At 55.6% G+C, this 18,170-nt stretch overlaps 1 protein-coding gene across 1 annotated transcript in view; it reads left to right on the top strand.

Annotated features, from left to right (window-relative positions):
- Positions 1-8,382: 8,382 nt before the first annotated feature.
- The window catches only part of LOC140192593 (tubulin polyglutamylase ttll6-like), a 65,881-nt gene continuing 56,093 nt past the window's right edge, over positions 8,383-18,170 (top strand). Inside the window, exons 1-2 of the mRNA XM_072250152.1 lie at positions 8,383-8,491; positions 16,295-16,413. Of these exons, the coding sequence (XP_072106253.1) occupies positions 16,393-16,413 (21 nt within the window). The 5' untranslated portion in view covers positions 8,383-8,491; positions 16,295-16,392. The remainder of the gene's footprint in view (positions 8,492-16,294; positions 16,414-18,170) is intronic.

The following is an 18,170-nucleotide window of genomic DNA, read 5'->3' as shown; positions in this document are numbered from 1 at the left end:
CCCTCTCTCTCTCTCCTCTCCCTCCCTCTCTCTCCCCTCCCTCCCTGACTCTCCCCCTCATTCTCTACCTCCCTCCTTCACTCTCCCCCTCTCCTTCCCTCACTCTCCCCCTCCCTCCCTCACTCTCCCCTCTCCCTCCCTCACCGTCCCCTCCTCCCTCACTCCCTCACTATCACCCTCTCTGTCCCTCACTCCCCCCTCCCTTCCAAACTCCCCGCTCACTCTCTCCCCCTCCCTCACTCTCCCCCTCTCTCCCTCACTCTCCCCTCTCCCTCCCTCACTTTCCCCTCCCTCCCTCACTTTCCCCTCCCTCCCTCACTTTCCTCTCCCTCCTTCACTCTCCCCCTCTCCCTCACTCACTCTCCCTCTCCATCCCTCACTCTCCCCTCTCCCTCCCGCACCGTCCCCTCCTCCCTCACTCCCTCACTATCACCCTCTCTGTCCCTCACTCCCCCCCCTGACTCCCCCCTCACTCCCCCTCCCTCACTCTCCCCTGTCCCTTCCTCACTCTCCCCCTCCCTCACTGTCCCTCCCTCCCTCACTTTCCCCTCCTCCTCACTTTCCCCTCCCTCCCTCACTTTCCTCTCCCTCCTTCACTCTCCCCCTCTCCCTCACTCACTCTCCCTCTCCATTCCTCACTCTCCCCTCTCCCTCCCGCACCGTCCCCTCCTCCCTCACTCCCTCACTATCACCCTCTCTGTCCCTCACTCCCCCTCCCTTCCAAACTCCCCGCTCACTCTCTCCCCCTCCCTCACTCTCCCCCTCTCTCCCTCACTCTCCCCTCTCCCTCCCTCACTTTCCTCTCCCTCCTTCACTCTCCCCCTCTCCCTCACTCACTCTCCCTCTCCATCCCTCACTCTCCCCTCTCCCTCCCGCACCGTCCCCTCCTCCCTCACTCCCTCACTATCACCCTCTCTGTCCCTCACTCCCCCCTGACTCCCCCTCACTCCCCCTCCCTCACTCTCCCCTGTCCCTTCCTCACTCTCCCCCTCCCTCACTTTCCCCTCCCTCCCTCACTTTCCCCTCCCTCCCTCACTCACCCCCTCTCCCTCCCTCACTCTCGCTCCCCTCTCCCTCCCTCACTCTTACTCTCCCTCCCTCAGTCTTCCTCCCTACCTCACACTCCCCTCTCCCTCCCTCCCTCACTCACCCCCTCTCCCTCCCTCACATTCCCTCTCCCTCACTCGCTCTCCCCTCCCTCTCCCACTCTCCCCTTTCCCTCCCTCATGCTCCCCATCTCCCTCACACTCTCCCTCCCTCACTCTCCCTCTCCCTCCCTCACACTCCCACTCCCTACCTCACTCTCCGCTCACCCTCCCTCCCTCACTTTCCCTCTCACTCCCTCCCTCATGCTCCCCATCTCCCTCACTCTCTTCTCTCCCTCACTCTCCCCCTCCCTCACCCTCCTCCTCTCCCTCCCTCACTCTCTCTCCCCACCCTCCTTCACTCTCCCCCTCTTCCTCCATCACTCTCCCCTCCCTCACTCACTCTTCCCTCTCCCTCCCTCACTCTCTCTCTCTCCATCCCTCACTCTCCCCCTCTGTCCCACACTCTCCCCCTCTGTCCCTCACTCTCCCCCTCTGTCCCTCACTCACACCCCCTCCCTCCCTCACTCTCCCTCCCTCCCCCACTCTCCCCATCCCCCAGTCTCCCCCTCTGCCTCACTCCCTTACCCTCCCTCCCTCCCTCACTCTCCCCCTTTCCTTCCCTCACTCCCATCTCCCCCACCCCTTTCAGAGATCACAGACCATCACACGTCCCCTGACCATCCCCCACTCCTCTCTGAGACCGCGGACTATCACACGTCCCCTGACCGTCCCCCACCCCTTTCTGAGACCACGGACCATCACATGTCCCCGGACCGTGTCCCACCCTCTGTATCCCTCTCCCTCTCCCTCCCTCCCTCCCTCTCCTCTCCCTCCCTCTCCCTCCTCCTCTCTCCCCCTCCCCCCTCTCTCCCCCTCCCCCCTCACTCTCTCTTTCCCTCGCCCTCCCCTCCCCTGAATCTCTCTCTTCCCTTCTCCCCCCTCTTTATATCCCTCTCCTCCCTCCCCCTCCGCTCCTCTGTATCTCTCTCTCTCTCCCCCTCTCTCCCTCCATCCTTTCCCATTTCCCCCACTCACCCCCCTCCCCTCTCTCCCTCCCTCTCAGTCTCCCCCTCTCTCCCTCCCTCCTTCTCCCACTCACGCGCCACCTCTCTCACCCCCTTCTCCACTCACCTCTCCCTACCCCTCTCTTTCCCCCTCCCTCTCCACTCCCCCTCTCTCTCACCCCCTCTCTCTCACCCCCTCTCTCTCACCCCCTCTTTCCATCCCCCTCTCTCCCATCCCCCTCTCCCCTCTCTCTCCCAGCCTCTCCCCCTCTCTACATGCCTCCTTCTCCCTCTCTCTCGCCACCTCTCTCACCCCTCTCTCTCACCCCCTTTTTCCCATCCCCCCTCTCCCATCCCCCTCTCCCCTCTCTCTCCCAGCCTCTCCCCCTCTCTACGTGCCTCCTTCTCCCTCTCTCACCCCCTCTCTCTCACCCCCTCTTTCCCATCCCCCTCTCTCCCATCCCCCTCTCCCCTCTCTCTCCAGCCTCTCCCCCTCTCTACGTGCCTCCTTCTCCCTCTCTCTCGCCACCTCTCTCACCCCCTCTCTTTCCTCTCCTCTCCCCCCTTCTCACCACCTCTCTCCCCCCCTCACTCTCCCCTCTCCCTCCCTCCCTCCCTCACGCTCCCCATCTCCCTCCCTCACTCTCCCTCCATCCCTCATGCTCCCCATCTCCCTCACTCTCTCCTCTCCCTTACTCTCCCTCCCTCCCTCCCTCACTCTCCCCATCTCCTTCCATCACTCTCCCCCTCCCTCCCTCACTGTCCCCCACTCCCTCCCTCACTCTCCCCCCCCTCCCTGACCTCTCCTCTTCCCTCCCTCTTTCACTCTCCCCCTCTCCTTCCCTCCCCTCCCCTCCCTCCCTCACTCTCCCCTCTCCCTCCCGCACTGTCCCCTCCTCCCTCACTCTCACCCTCTTCCTCCCTCACTCTCCCCATCTCCCTCACTCACTCTCCCTCTCCATCCCTCACTCTCCCCCTCTCTCCCCCCTCACTATCCACTCCCTCCCCCACTCTCCCCCTGTCCCTCACTCACTCTCCTTCCCTCACTCTACCCTCTCCCTCCCTCTCTCCCTCTCCCCTATCCCTACCTCACTCTCCCTCCCTGATTCTCCACCCTCCCTCCTCTCCCCTCCCTCACCCCCTCCCTCACTCTCCCCCCCCTCACTCCCCCCTCACTCTCCCCCTCCCTCACTCCCCCTCACTCTCCCCGTCCCTCCCTCACTGTCCCCACTCCGTCCCTCAGTCTCCCTCCCTCTCTCTCCCCTCCCTCTCTCCCTCTCCCCTATCCCTACCTCACTCTCCCTCCCTGATTCTCCACCCTCCCTCCTCTCCCCTCCCTCACCCCCTCCCTCACTCTCCCCCCCCCTCACTCCCCCCTCACTCTCCCCGTCCCTCCCTCACTGTCCCCACTCCGTCCCTCAGTCTCCCTCTCTCTCTCTCCCTCTCCCTCCCTCTCTCTCCCCTCCCTCCCTGACTCTCCCCCTCATTCTCTACCTCCCTCCTTCACTCTCCCCCTCTCCTTCCCTCACTCTCCCCCTCCCTCCCTCACTCTCCCCTCTCCCTCCCTCACCGTCCCTCCTCCCTCACTCCCTCACTATCACCCTCTCTGTCCCTCACTCCCCCCTCCCTTCCAAACTCCCGCTCACTCTCTCCCCCTCCCTCACTCTCCCCCTCTCTCCCTCACTCTCCCCTCTCCCTCCTCACTTTCCCCTCCCTCCCTCACTTTCCCCTCCCTCTCTCACTTTCCTCTCCCTCCTTCACTCTCCCCCTCTCCCTCACTCACTCTCCCTCTCCATCCTCACTCTCCCTCTCCCTCCCGCACCGTCCCTCCTCCCTCACTCCCTCACTATCACCCTCTCTGTCCCTCACTCCCCCCCCTGACTCCCCCCTCACTCCCCTCCCTCACTCTCCCCTGTCCCTTCCTCACTCTCCCCCTCCTCACTTTCCCCTCCCTCCCTCACTTTCCCCTCCCTCCCTCACTCACCCCTCTCCCTCCCTCACTCTCGCTCCCCTCTCCCTCCCTCACTCTTACTCTCCCTCCTCAGTCTTCCTCCTACCTCACACTCCCCCTCTCCCTCCCTCCCTCACTCACCCCCTCTCCTCCTCACATTCCCTCTCCCTCACTCGCTCTCCCCTCCCTCTCCCACTCTCCCCTTTCCCTCCCTCATGCTCCCCATCTCCCTCACACTCTCCCTCCCTCACTCTCCCCTCTCCTCCCTCACACTCCCACTCCCTACCTCACTCTCCGCTCACCCTCCCTCCCTCACTTTCCCCTCTCACTCCCTCCCTCATGCTCCCCGTCTCCCTCACTCTCTTCCCTCCCTCACTCTCTCTCCCTCCCCCCCTCACTCTCCCCTCCTCCCCCACTCTCCCCATCCCCCAGTCTCCCCCTCTGCCTCACTCCCTTACCCTCCCTCCCTCCCTCACTCTCCCCCTTTCCTTCCCTTCCACTAACATAACTCCCATCTCCCCCACCCCCTTTCAGAGATCAGAGACCATCACACGTCCCCTGACCGTGTCCCACCCCTTCTGAGACCACGGACCATCACACGTCCCCTGACCGTCCCCCACCCCCTTTCTGAGACCACGGACCATCACACGTCCCCTGACCGTGTCCCACCCACTTTCTGACACCACGGACCATCACATGTCCCCGGACCGTGTCCCACCCTCTGTATCCCTCTCCCTCTCCTCCCTCCCTCCCTCTCCCTCTCCCTCCCCCTCCCTCTCCCTCCTCCTCTCTCCCCCTCCCCCTCTCTCCCCCTCCCCCTCACTCTCTCTCTTTCCCTCGCCCTCCTCTCCCCTGAATCTCTCTCTTCCCCTCTCCCCCCTCTTTATATCCCTCTCCCTCCTCCCCCTCCGCTCCTCTGTATCTCTCTCTCTCTCCCCCTCTCTCCCTCCATCCTTTCCCATTTCCCCCACTCACCCCCCTCCCCTCTCTCCCTCCCTCTCAGTCTCCCCTCTCTCCCTCCCTCCTTCTCCACTCACGCGCCACCTCTCTCACCCCCTTCTCCACTCACCTCTCCCCTACCCCTCTCTTTCCCCCTCCCTCTCCACTCCCCCTCTCTCTCACCCCCTCTCTCTCACCCCCTCTCTCTCACCCCCTCTTTCCCATCCCCCTCTCTCCCATCCCCCTCTCCCCTCTCTCTCCCAGCCTCTCCCCCTCTCTACATGCCTCCTTCTCCCTCTCTCTCGCCACCTCTCTCACCCCCTCTCTCTCACCCCCTCTTTCCCATCCCCCTCTCTCCATCCCCCTCTCCCCTCTCTCTCCCAGCCTCTCCCCCTCTCTACGTGCCTCCTTCTCCCTCTCTCTCGCCACCTCTCTCACCCCCTCTCTCCCATCCCCCTCTCTCCCTCTCTATCTTTCTCCCCCTCTCCCCCCTCTCCGTCTCTCCCCCCTCCATCTCTGCCCCTCTCTCCCTCCCTCTCTCTTCCTCTCTTTGTCTCTCCTTCTCCCTCGCCACCTCTCTCACCCCCTCTCTCCCCTCTCCTCTCCCCCTCCCCCCTCCCTCCTCCCTCTCTCGCCGTCCCTCTATCTCGCTCCTCCATCCCTCCCTCACTCTACCCCTCTCCCTCCCTGCCTCACTCTCCCCCTCCCTCCCTCACTCCCTCCCTATCACCCTCTCTGTCGCTCACTCTCCCCTCCCTCACTCTCCCCTCTCACTCTCCCCCTCCCTCACTCCCCCTCCCTCACTCCCCTCCTCACTCCTCCCTCACTCTCCCCTCTCTCCCTCACTTTCCCCCTCCCTTCCTCACTTTCCCCTCCCTTCCTCACTCTCCCCCTCACTCCCTCACTGTCCCCCTCCCTCCCTCACTGTCCCCACTCCGTCCCTCAGTCTCCCTCCCTCCGTCACTCACTCTCCCTCTCCCTCCCTGACCTTCCCAACCCTCCCTCATTCTCTGCATCTCTCTCTCACTCTCGCCCTCTCCCTCCCTCACTCTCGCCCTCTCCCTCCCTCACTCTCCCCTCTCTCCCTCCATCCTTTCCCATCTCCCCCACTCACCCTCCCCCTCCCCTCTCTCCCTGCCTCTCTCTCCGTTCTCTCTCTCCCTCCCTCTCACTCTCCCCTCTCTCCCTCCTTCTCCCACTCAAGCGCCACCTCTCTCACCTCTCCACTCACCTCTCCCCTACCCCTCTCCCCCTCCCTCTCCCTCCCCCTTGCCCTCTCCACTCCCTCTCTCCGTCCATCCTTCTCCCTCTCCCCTTGCCACCTCTCTCACCCCCTCTCTCTCACCCCCTCTCTCCCATCCCCTCTCTCTCTCTCCAGCCTCTCCCCCTCTCTACGTGCCTCCTTCTCCCTCTCCCTCGCCACCTCTCTCACCCCCTCTCTTTCCTCTCCTCTCCCCCTTCCTACCCACCTTCCTCCCCCTCCCCCACGCCCTCCCCTCTCTCCCTCTCTCTTTCTCCCCCTCCCCCCTCTCCCCTCTCCACCCTCTCCCCCTCCATCTCTGCCCCTCTCTACCTCCCTCTCTCTCCCTCTCTTCCTTTTTTCCCTCCTTCTCCCTCTCCCTCGCCACCTCTCTCACCCCCTCTCTCCCCTCTCCTCTCCCCTCCCCCTCCCCCGCTTGCACTCTCCCCCCTCCCTCCCTCTCTTGCTGTCCCTCTCTCTCGCTCACATCCATCTCTCCCTCCCATCGCATTCCTTCGCCATCCCCCTCTCCTCCTCTCCTCCTCTCCTCCTCTCCTCCTCTCCTCCTCTCCCCCTCTCCCCCTCTCCCCCTCTTCCCCTCTTCCCCTCTCCCCCTCACCCTCCATCTCCCTCCCTCCATCCCTTCCTCTCTCCCTTCCTCCTCCCCTCTCTCCCTTCCTCCTCCCTCTCTCCTTCCTCCCCCCTCTCCCTTCCTCCCTCCCTCTCTCCCTCTGTCCCTCCCCCTCTATATCTCTCCCCCTCTCCCTCCATCTCTCCTCTCCCTCACTCTCTCCCACCTCCCCCCTCCCTCTTTATATCCCTCTCGCTCCCTCCATCTCTCCCTCCCATCGCATTATCCCTCGCCATCCCTCTCTCCCCTCTCCCTCCCTCCCTTCCTCCCCCCTCTCTCCCTTCCTCCCCCTCTCCCTCCATCTCCCCATCTCCCTTCCTCCCCCTCCCCTTCCCCCTCCCACTCTCCCTCTCCCTCCCTCTCTCCCCTCCTCCTTTCAACTTCCCTCTCCCTCCCATCTCTCCCACCCTCTTCCTCTCACCCTCCTCTTTCTACCTCCTTCCCCACCTCTCTATCTGATTTCTCTTCCTCTCACTCTCCCACCTCTCCCCTTCCCTCCCTCCCTCTCTCACTCCCTCCCTCCATCTCCCTCTTTCCCCATCCCCCAGCCTAAGAGAGAATTGCCCCTTGCAGCAAGAAATTGCCCCTGTTTACCCCCTATTTCTCTATTCATTGAGATAGTGGGGAGTGGGCCGTTCCGACCCACTGAGCCGCGCTGCCCTGCAACCCTCTGCATTTAACCCTGGCCCCATCACAGAACCCACCCACCTACCCAGCAGTCGGTCTTTGGAGTGTGGGAGGGAACCGGAGGGACACCCGCTCGTCCACGGGGAGGGGACGGTACATCTCTTACGGCAGCGGCAGGAATTGAAGCCGCTGGTGGTGGCACTGTAATGTGCTGTGCTGACCACTACTCTACCTTGGTGGGAGGATGATTACCTGTCTGTGTTCGAATGTTCCCATATGAACGGGGGGCGGGGGGAAGAGAGAGGGAGAGGAAGAAAGAGAGGGAATGAGTGAGAGAGAGGGAGAAAGTGATAGGAATGGGAAGAGAGGGGGAGTGGGAGTGTGGAGAGAGGGAGAGAGAGGGAATGAGGGACAGAAGGAGAAAGGCAGAGAGGGGAGAGGGGAACAGAGAGAGATGGGGAGAGAGGGAGTGAGGGAGAGGCAGGGAAAGAGAGAGAGAGACTCTGATCTCACATTACAGCACCTATGTTAGAGATGAAAGGTAACAGAACAATTTATTTAGTTCTAATGACCTTATAGTGATTCTTTTCAACTACACACAACTTTCACCCCTCCCTCTTCACACCCACATTACTGACTTCCAGGTAACGAATACACATCAGCCCTGTCTTGTTTTCCATTTAGCTGTGCTTCATGCTTCTTAGCAACCCATTGTTTGGGGCTGCATTTTGAGTTTATTGTACAGTCCATACTCAGATTGGCGGCTGCAGTCAGTTGCTGAAGTTATTTGCTCTTCGTGCTAACTCCACTGATCCACACTGATCGTATGGAGGCCATTGGCCATTGTCGGTGGGAAAAATGTGGGGTATTTTATGAAGAAAGATCTGAGGTTTAAGTAACTACTGTTGCCTTTCTGCTTTGAGGCAGCGTTCTTGTGGATGTGTCTGTCTCTCTGTATCTTTTATTTCAGATGAATATGGATTAATCTTTCCAACTGCAAGCAATCCAGTGGTGAGTATGTGCAGTTCCCTTCAACTCCGCGTGTAACCTGCATCCTATTTCTGGTTGTATACGTCCGTTTGTTCATTCGTTACGTGCCCTTCCTGGATGATGTGGGTGATCACAGACCTTCCGTGGCCATGACTGTCCTTGGCAAGTTTCTCTACAGAAGTGGTTTGCCATCACCTTCTTCTGGGCAGCGTCTTAACAGGATGGGTGAAATCCCAGCCATTATCAATACTCTTCAGAGACGGTCAGTGGCCGCATAGCTTGTGATATAGGCCCGCTGCTCATGCCTGTTCCCATGGCTTCACCTGACCCTGATTCGAGGCTGCTAAACAGGTGTTACACCTTGCCCAAGGGTGACCTGCAGGCTAGCGAAGGGAAGGAATGCCTTCCACCTCCTTTGGTAGAGACGTGTCTCCACCCAAGTGTATACCGAGCTGTCGCAAAACCTGCGGAGATAATTGCCTGGTGTTGATGATCTACAGCTCGGCGAGGCCACCTTCAGGATAGAGAACAAGCAAGCATCTTGTATCCCATCTGGGAAGCCTCCAGCATCGACCTGGAACTTAGGATATAGAACAGTACGTGAGTTCAAAGAAGAGATAGGCCATCCCTACTTTGTGCAGTTTCTGGTGATCTCTTTTGTATCAGGGTGTGCAGGTGTCCCCAGTCTGGATTAAGTTAACAGGGAGTAATCCTATTCTAGGTGCTCTAACTTTATGGAGCCAATTCGTATTCTTAGGCTTAGTTATTAGAGTGAATTTGGGGAGTAGGTGTTGCTTTTAGGCCTAGTTCATAGGCTTCGTTTAGACTGTTAAAGCCCTTTTGGCCCTCAGCGTTGTGCTGATCCAATGAAATGGTCAATTAAGCCAGTCTCCTCTGCCGACTCAATGTCCATATCCCTCTATTTTCCTCGCAGTCAGGGGCCTATCTAAACATCTCCAAAAAAATCCCTAACGTTTCTGCCTCTACCAGCACCTGAGGCAGTGCATTCCAGGGACCCACCACCTTCTATGTGGGGAAAAATAAACTTGCCCTCACATCCCCTTTGAAGCTACCCACTCTTACTTTAAGTGCATGCCCTTTGGTATTAGACATTTCAACCCTGGGAAAAAGATACTGTCTGTCTACACGCTCCATGCCTCTCATAATCTTACACATCTCTATCAGATCTCCCCCCACCTCTGAAGTTAATTTTCTCTAACTTCCAGTAATTTTTCTCCTCCGCCTTACCTCTTCTTCAATTCTTCACTCTGGCATATTTTCTCCGCTTCACCTGCCTATCATCTTCTCCTGATTTTCCTCTTCCTTCTTTTTCTCCCATGGCCCTCTCTCCTCTCCTATCAGATTCCTTCTTCAGCCCTTTACCTTTCCCACCTATCACCTCCCAGCTCTTTATTTCATCCCCCCCCCCACACACCCACACACCTGGCTTCACCTATCACCTTCCAGCTTGTACTCTTTCCCCTCCACACCTTCTTACCCCCCCCCTTTCCTTTCCAGACCTGATGAAGGGGCCTCGGCCCAAGACGCCGGCTGTTCAATCCTCTCCACAGATGCTGCCTGACCTGCTGAGCTCCTCCAGGAGTTTGTGTGCGCTGCTCTGGATTTCCAGCGTCAGCAGGATCTCTTGTGTTAAAGTTAGTGGGGGACCGCAGCACCCGTTATAATGGGAGATTTTGTGTTCATGTGAATAGGGAGCTCAGTGTGTATTCCGTGGCTCACAACTGTTTAGGCTGAACAAATAAACCGTCCCCATGCTCGATTGGGTGATTCATCCGGGGGAACGATGGGAGCATCTATGTTGGAAATAAAGAGTTGCCACTTCCGGCCGAGACCCTTTGTCAGGACTGGAAAGGAAGGGGGAAGAGGCCAGGATAAGAAGGAGGGGGAGGTGGGGTAAGGAGGACAAGCTGGGACAGATCTTCCCCGGCTGGAGAAGGAAACAGGGGCAAGAATTTCACAGAATTTGCCCCAGAAGATAGGTTGGAAGGTTGCATCATCCTCATTCACCAAAGTTCTTGCCTCCTCTCCTGAGCCTGCACTTGGAGATGAATGCCAAGACCCCTGAGTTGGTGCGCAGGAGATTTGTTCGAGGGCTTCAGCTGCAGAGAGAGAGACTGGGGAAGCTGTTGCATTGAGCGACGGAGGAGTAAACAAGGCTATTCTATAAGATTTTACTGTAAACATCTGAAAACGTTACCACAGTTCCAGGGAAGAGAGCCATTTCAGCGTGAGGGGTACAAAGTCTGGCCATAGTAATCTCTGCGGCATTCACTAAATGCTGGAGGAACTCAGCACGTCAGGCAGCATCTCTGCCGGCCGGTGGTGTGGTGGCATCCGCACCGGACTTCCAGCCGAGTGGCGGTTCGAGTCCGGCCAGCTCCTTGCACGCCTTCCATCCGTGCTGGGTTGAGCGTCAAGCTAGCGACTCGGCCTGGTAAAAAACAGACAGATGTGAACGAAACGGCAAGGTTACCGCCCAATGCGCCATGAGCCGCGGAGAGGAACAACTAAAACAGTCGACGTTTCGGGCCGAGGGCCTTCATCAGGACTGGAAATGAGATGAGAAGTCAGAGGTGGGGGGAGGAGAAGAAGAAGTACAAGGTGGCAGGTGAACGGTGATAGAAGGGGTGGGGGTGAAGTAAAGAGCTGGGAGGTCGATTGGTGAAGGAGATAAAGGACTGGAGAAGGGGGAATCTGATAGGAGAGGACAGAAGGCCGTGGAAGAAAGGGAAGGGAGAGGAGCACCTGAGGGAGGTAAGGAGATGAGGTGAGAGAGAGAAATGGGGATGAGAAACGGGGAAGGGGAAGGGTGGTGGGGGGGCGGGAAATTCGCAGAAGTTCGAGAAATCAATGTTCATTCTATCAGGTTGGAGGCTACCCAGACGGAATATAAGGTGTTGCTCCTCCAACCTGAGTGTGGCCACATCGTGGCAGTAGAGGAGGCCGTGACTGACGTGTCTGAATGGAAATGGGAAATAGAATTGAAATTGGTAGCCACCGGGAGATCCCACTTTTTCAGGCAGACGGAGTGTTTATTGCTCGGCGAAACGGTCTCCCAGTCCGCATTGGGTCTCACCGATATACAGGAGGCCACACCCGGAGCAACAGGTAGTCGACCCCAACAGACTCACAAGTGACGTGTCGCCTCACCTGGAAGGACTGTTTGGGCCCTGAATGGTAGTGATGGAGAGTGTGGGGGCAAGTGTGGCTCTTGTTCCGCTTGCAAGGGTAAGTGCCAGGAGGGAGATCAGTGGGGAGGGACAAATGGACAAGAGAGTCGTGTAGGATTCGATCCTTGCTGAAAGCGGAAAGTGGGGAGAAGGGAAAGATGTGTTTGGTGGTGGGATCCCGTTGGAGATGGCGGAAGTTGCGGAGAATTATGTGCTGGACGCGGAGGCTGGTGGGGTGGTAGGTGAGGACAAGAGGAAATCTCTCCCTGCAGGGGTGGCATGAGGATGGGGTGAGAGCAGACATTCGTGAAATGGAAGAGAGGTGAGGGCAGTATTGATGTTGGAGGAAGGGAAGCTCCTTTCGATGAAGAAGGAGGACATCTCCTTCGTTCTGGAATGAAAAGCCTCATTCTGAGAGCTGATACGGCAGAGCCAGAGGAACTGAGAGAAGGGGATGTCATTTTTACAAGTGACAGGCTGGGAAGAGGTATAGTTCAGGTAGCTGTGAAAATGAGTAGGTTTATAAAAGATATCAGTAGATAAACTTTCTGCAGAGATAGAGACAGAGAGATCAAGAAAGAGAAGGGAAGTGTTGGAAATGGAGCAGGTAAATTTGAGAGCAGCGTGGAAGTTGTAGGCAAAGTTGATGAAGTGGACGAGTTCAGCACTGGTGCAGGAAGCAGCACTAATGCAGTTATCGATGTAGTGTAGGAAGAGTTGGTGCATGATACCAGTGTAGGCTTGGAACATAGACTATTCCACGTAGCCGATGGAAAAGCAGGCATAGCTGGGACCCCCGTGAGTGCTCGTGGCTTCACCTTTTAGTTTGAAGGAAGTGGGAGGAGCCAGAGGAGAATTTGCTGAGGGTGAGGAACAGTTTTGCCAGAGGGAGGAGAGTGGTGGTGGAGGGGAACAGGTTGGGTCTGGTGTCCAGAAAGAAGCAGAGAGCTTTAAGGCTGTTGGGGGCTGGAGGTGTGTAGGGACTGGACATCCGTAGTGAAAATGAGACGACCAGGGCTAGGGAACTTGAAGTCATTGAAAAGATGAAGAGCGAGTGATGGGTCTACCTGGACAAGTAGGTTTGTGGATCTTGGGTAGGAGGTAGAAATGGGAGGTGCAGGTTGAGGGAACAATGAGGTTGGTGGAGGTGGGTTGGAGATCCCCAGAGTCAATATGGTTGGTGATGGTGTGGGGGACAATGGCCTGGTGCTCCTTAGTGGGGTCCTGTTCCAGGGGTAAATAAGAGGAAGTGTCTGAGAGCTGACGCTGGGGCTCAGCAAGGTAGAGGTCACTTTGCCAGACTACTACAGCACCTCCCTAATCTGCAGGTTTGATGGTGAGGTTGAGATTAGTGCGGAGGCAGTGCAGAGCGGAGTGTTGAGAAGGAGTGAGGTTGGAATTGGAGAGGAATGTTGAAGTCGAGACGGTTGATGTCCCATCGGCAGTTGGCAATGGAAAGGTCCAGAGCAGGCAAAAGGCCAGGGTGGGGTGTCCAGGAGGAGGAGGAGGGTTAAAGATGGGAGAAGAGGTCACTGGTGTGGGGTGGGGCGTCCTTGCCTAAGAAATAGGCTCGGAGACGGAGATGGCGGAGGAAGAGCTCAGCATCATGGTGGGCGCAGAACTCACTGAGGTGTGGGTGCGGGGGGTCCGAGGACAGAACGGTCTGCCTCAGAGAGGGAGGTTGGAAGGAATTGTGAAGAGCCGGCACGGATGAGAGCTGGGATTGGAGTGGGGGAGGGGGTTGGTAGTGTCTGAGGAGAGCGGAGGATTGAGGTGTTCAGGGAAAGTGATAGATGGGTGAATAGGAGAGAACTCGTAGCGGGGGAGCCAAGATGGAATATATTGTGTGTGTTGCTCTGAATTTATAGTATCTGTTGAACCTCTTGTGTTTAATCTCTGGTGTGTTCTGGTTTTTAATTGTGAGGAGAGTTAATTTGCTCCAAAAACAATAATTCAACCTCAGGGATAGAAGAGCTTCAGGAGTCTATTCAGCAGTGGTGGGAATTGAACCCGGGTCGCCGGTACCGTAAAGCGTTGTGTGGACCGCTACACTACTGGGCTGCCCCACGGTTCACTTGGAATCCAGCACTGTGTATGGAGTGTATGATGGATGGGATTGTGTTAAAAACAAATCCAGTGCACCCCTTGGCTGGCGGGGTGGAGATACGTCTCTAGCAAAGGAGGTGTGAAGCGCTCTTTCCCTCCGCCAGCCTGCAGGTCACCCTTGGGCAAGGTGTAGTACCTGCCACCTGCCTAGCCCCCCAGTCTGGGTTATGTGAGGCTAAGGGAGCAGCTGGTGGATGGTTGTATGAGCAGCCGGTGCAGATCACAAGTCCAGGTTATGCCACCACTGATACCAGGCAGACAATCTCTGAAGAGTATTGATAATGGCTGGGGGGGGTGGGGGGGGGAGTCAGACGTCTTGTAAAGACACTGCCCAGAAGGCGGCAGTGACAAACCACTTCTGTAGAAAATTTTGCCAAGAACAATCATGGTCATGGAAAGACTGTGATTGCCCACATCACACGACATGGTGCATAATGGTGACGTCATATGACACGGCACATAATGATGAAGCAGCTTAATTTCCAACTGACAAATGCCGGAAATCCAGAGTAACACAAGCAAAATGGAGCAACTCAGGAGATTAGAGAGCTGGATAAAGAGCCAACATTACGGGAGGTCCACAGCCTTGTTGTGGTTTGAAGGCTTGCATGCCTCAACGACCCAGAGAGCTATTCTGGCTGGGGTCGGGGTTTTGTGCTTTGGCTCTTGGTAGGATCGCCCACGCCGAACAGGTCAAAGGGTAGAGGTCAAACTAAGAGTGGTCCAGCAGTCCTCGGGATTCGGGGGTTCAGCTCAGAATTGTTACGGAAACAGTAGTGACGATTCCTTCTACGTCTGAGTGCTGACGATACTCCTGAGTCTCCACCCGGGGCTTGCAAGGCTGACAGTAGTGAAAACGGAGAGAAGTCACTGACGTGATGAAGAGAGTCCTGAAGATCATCAGAGACGGAGGACCTCCATTGCAGAAGGTAAAGTAAGTTTCAGGCCGAGACCCTTCATTAGGACTCACTAATACTTTGTGATTGGTGTAACCGACCATTGTGTGTGGGACAGTCTGACTCTGCCCAGCTGAGTCTACATCGGGGGAAGGCATCAGATCAGTATCGGCACTTTGTGAAAGATATATCCCTGCCTCTTAAGGCCCAGCTCAGGACACTTAAACCTCTGTTTAGTTGTATATTCAGGGTGCCATGCGTCAACCCTGTAACAGAAAGGGTTCTGCTAGTTGGGACATGCTAACATTGTAATTATGTGATTCTTTCAATCTGCCTGACTCTATTCAAAATGTTCACATTACGTAGGTATTTAGTTAATCAATCATGGTGTTGACGAAGTCAAAGTCAAAGTAAAATTTATTATCAAAGTAGGTAGGCGTTTCCATCAACAACCCTGAGATTCATTTTCAATAAATCTATGGAATAAAAACCTTAACAGAATCAATGAAAGACCGCGACAACTTGGTGGTCAGCCAGAGTGCAAAAGGCAACAAGCTGGGCAAATCCGAAAAGAAAGAATCAATAAACAATAAATATCGAGAACATGAGATGAAGAGTCCTTGAAAGTGAATCCACAAGTTGTGGGAACATTTCAGTGATGGAGCAAGTGAAGTTGAGTGAAGTTAACCCCTTTGGTTCAAGAGCCTGTACCACCTTCCTGATGGTTGAGGGGTAATAACTGTTCCTGAACCTGGTGGTGTGGGTCCTGAAGCTCCTGTACCACCTTCCTGATGGTTGAGGGGTAATAACTGTTCCTGAACCTGGTAGTGTGGGTCCTGAGGCTCCTGTACCACCTTCCTGTTGGCAGCAATGAGGGAGGGAGTCGGATGATGGATGCTAACTTCCTGTGACAATGTTTCACGTAGATGTGCTTTACCTGTGATGGACTGGGCAGCATCCACAACTTTTTGTAGGATTTTCCGTTCAAGGGCATTGGTGCTTCCCTACCAGACTGTGGTGCAGCCTGTCAATATACTCTCCACCACACATCTATAGAAGTTTGTCAAAGTTTTAGAGGTCACGCTGAATCTCCACAGGCTCTCAAGGAAGTAGAGGCGCTGCCATGCTTTCTACAATGGAATTTACAATAAAAACTCCACGTAAACGCAGATTGCCAAACAACCAATGTGCAAAAGAATGCAAGTTGTGTATTAAAGAAAAGCAGGGAACTTGAGTTGTAAAATGTCCTTGAAATATGAGTTTGCAGTTTGCAGGAAATCTGAAAAATAGTGTCTGGAGAGTAAGAATCTCTCGGATTCACCTGCACCCTACATGAGGACGGAACAGGGTTCTCGGCTTGAAACGTCGACTGTGTATTCAATACCTTCGATGCTGCCTGACCTGCTGTGTTCCTCCGACAGTTTGCATGTGTTGTTCTGGGTTTCCAGCTTCTGCAGAGCCTCTCGTGTTTATGAAGACCCTCCCCATTCCTGCATTTGTTGCTCTGGAGTTTCTCCATTCTCCAGTCCCCCACCTTCCTTCCTTCCTCCCTCCCTCCCTCCTGCGACGGCGGCAATCTATGGGTCTCCAGTCTACAATCACAGACTGAACTAGCATTGTTTCTTTCGCAGTTCGCCGTGCAGCCGCACTCCTTGGGTTGAAAGAGGTCGGCGAAGAGGAGCAATGGACATTGTACTGGTCGGACAATTTCGTGTCACGGGATAAAGCCATGTCACTAAAGCGGTACCAGGTAATTGACCCACGGAAGAGCCAATGAGAAGCTCCCATTCTGCCCCCACCCCCAGAACCTGCACCATTGTGAAACTCCACTCAGCTTTTAAATTTCATGATGTTGATGCTGTAGTTACATGGCATTCCTTCCCTCCGCTAGCCTGCATGTCAGCCTTGGGCAAGGTGTAGCACCTGGTTAGACCCCCCCCCCCCCACTGATCAGGGTCACACGAGGCCATGGGGGCAGCTGGTGGATGGCCATATGAGCAGCAAGTGCAGATCAAAAGTCCTGGTGATATAACCACTGACGCCAGGCAGACAGTCTCTGAAGAGTATTGACGATGGTTTGGTGGGGGGGGGGGGGGGGGGGGCGGGGGGGGGGGGTTAACCATAGAACATAGAATAGTACAGCACAGTACAGGCCCTTCGGCCCACAATGTTGTGCCGACCCTTAAACCCTTCCTCCCATATAACCCCCCACCTTAAATTCCTCCATATACCTGTCTAGCACTCTCTTAAGTTTCACCAGTGCATCTGCCTTCATTACTGACTCAAGCAGTGCATTCCACACACCAACCACTCTCTGAATAAAAAAACCTTCCTCTAATATCCCCCTTGAACTTCACACCCCTTACCTTAAAACCATGTCCTCTTGTACAGAGCAGTGGTGCCCTGGGGAAGAGGCGCTGGCTATCCACTCTATCTATTCCTCTTAATATCTTGTATACCTCTATCATGTCCCCTGTCATCCTCCTTCTCTGCAAAGAGTAAAGCCCTATCTCCCTTAATCTCTGATCATAATCCATACTCCCTAAACCAGGCCCCATCCTGTTAAATCTCCTCTGTACCCTTTCCAATGCTTCCACATCCTTCCTAAAGTGAGGCGACCAGAACTGGACACGGTACCCCAAGTGTGGCCTAACCAGAGTTTAATAGAGCTGCATCATTACCTCGCAACTCTTAAACTCTGTCCCTCGACTTATGAAAGCTACCACCCCATAAGCTTTCTTAACTACCCTATCCACCTGTGAGGCAACTCATATTGTCCCCACCTTCATCAAGTTCCCTCTCATTGGTTGTTACCGAAGAGAAGTATTCATTGAGGACCTCGCTCACCTCCACAACCTCCAGGCACATCTTCCCACCTTTATCTCTAATCGGTCCTACCTTCATTCCTGTCATCATTTTGTTCTTCACATAATTGAAGAATGCCTGGGTTTTCCTTTACCCTACTTGCCAAGGCCTTCTCATGTTCCCTTCTTGCTCTCCTCAGCCCCTTCTTAAGCTCCTTTCTTGCTACCCTATATTCCTCAATATATCCTTGCTTCCTAGACCATGTATGCTGCCTTCTTCCACCTGACTAGATTTTCCACCTCACTTGTCATCCATGGTTCCTTCAGCCGATCATTCTTTATCTTCCTCACCGGGACAAATTTATCCCTAACATCCAGCAAGAGATCCCTAAACATTGACCACATGTCCATAATACATTTCCCTGCAAAAACATCATCCCAATTCACACCCGCAAGTTCTAGCCTTATAGCCTCATAATTTGCCCTTCCCCAATTAAAATTTTTCCTGTCCTCTCTGATTCTATCCTTTTCCATGATAATGTCAAAGGCCAGGGAGCGGTGGTCACTGTCCTCCAGATGCTCACCCACTGAGAGACCTGTGACTGACCTGGTTCGTTACCTAGTACTAGATCTAGTATGGCATTCCCCCTAGTCGGCCTGTCAACATATTGTGACAGGAATCCATGCTGGACATACTTAACAA

This window comes from Mobula birostris, unplaced genomic scaffold (genome assembly GCF_030028105.1).
Source record: "Mobula birostris isolate sMobBir1 unplaced genomic scaffold, sMobBir1.hap1 scaffold_181, whole genome shotgun sequence".
Classification (NCBI taxonomy): domain Eukaryota; kingdom Metazoa; phylum Chordata; class Chondrichthyes; order Myliobatiformes; family Myliobatidae; genus Mobula; species Mobula birostris.
The sequence above is the reverse complement of the archived record's forward strand: the minus strand, read 5'-3'. Positions and strand labels throughout refer to the sequence as shown.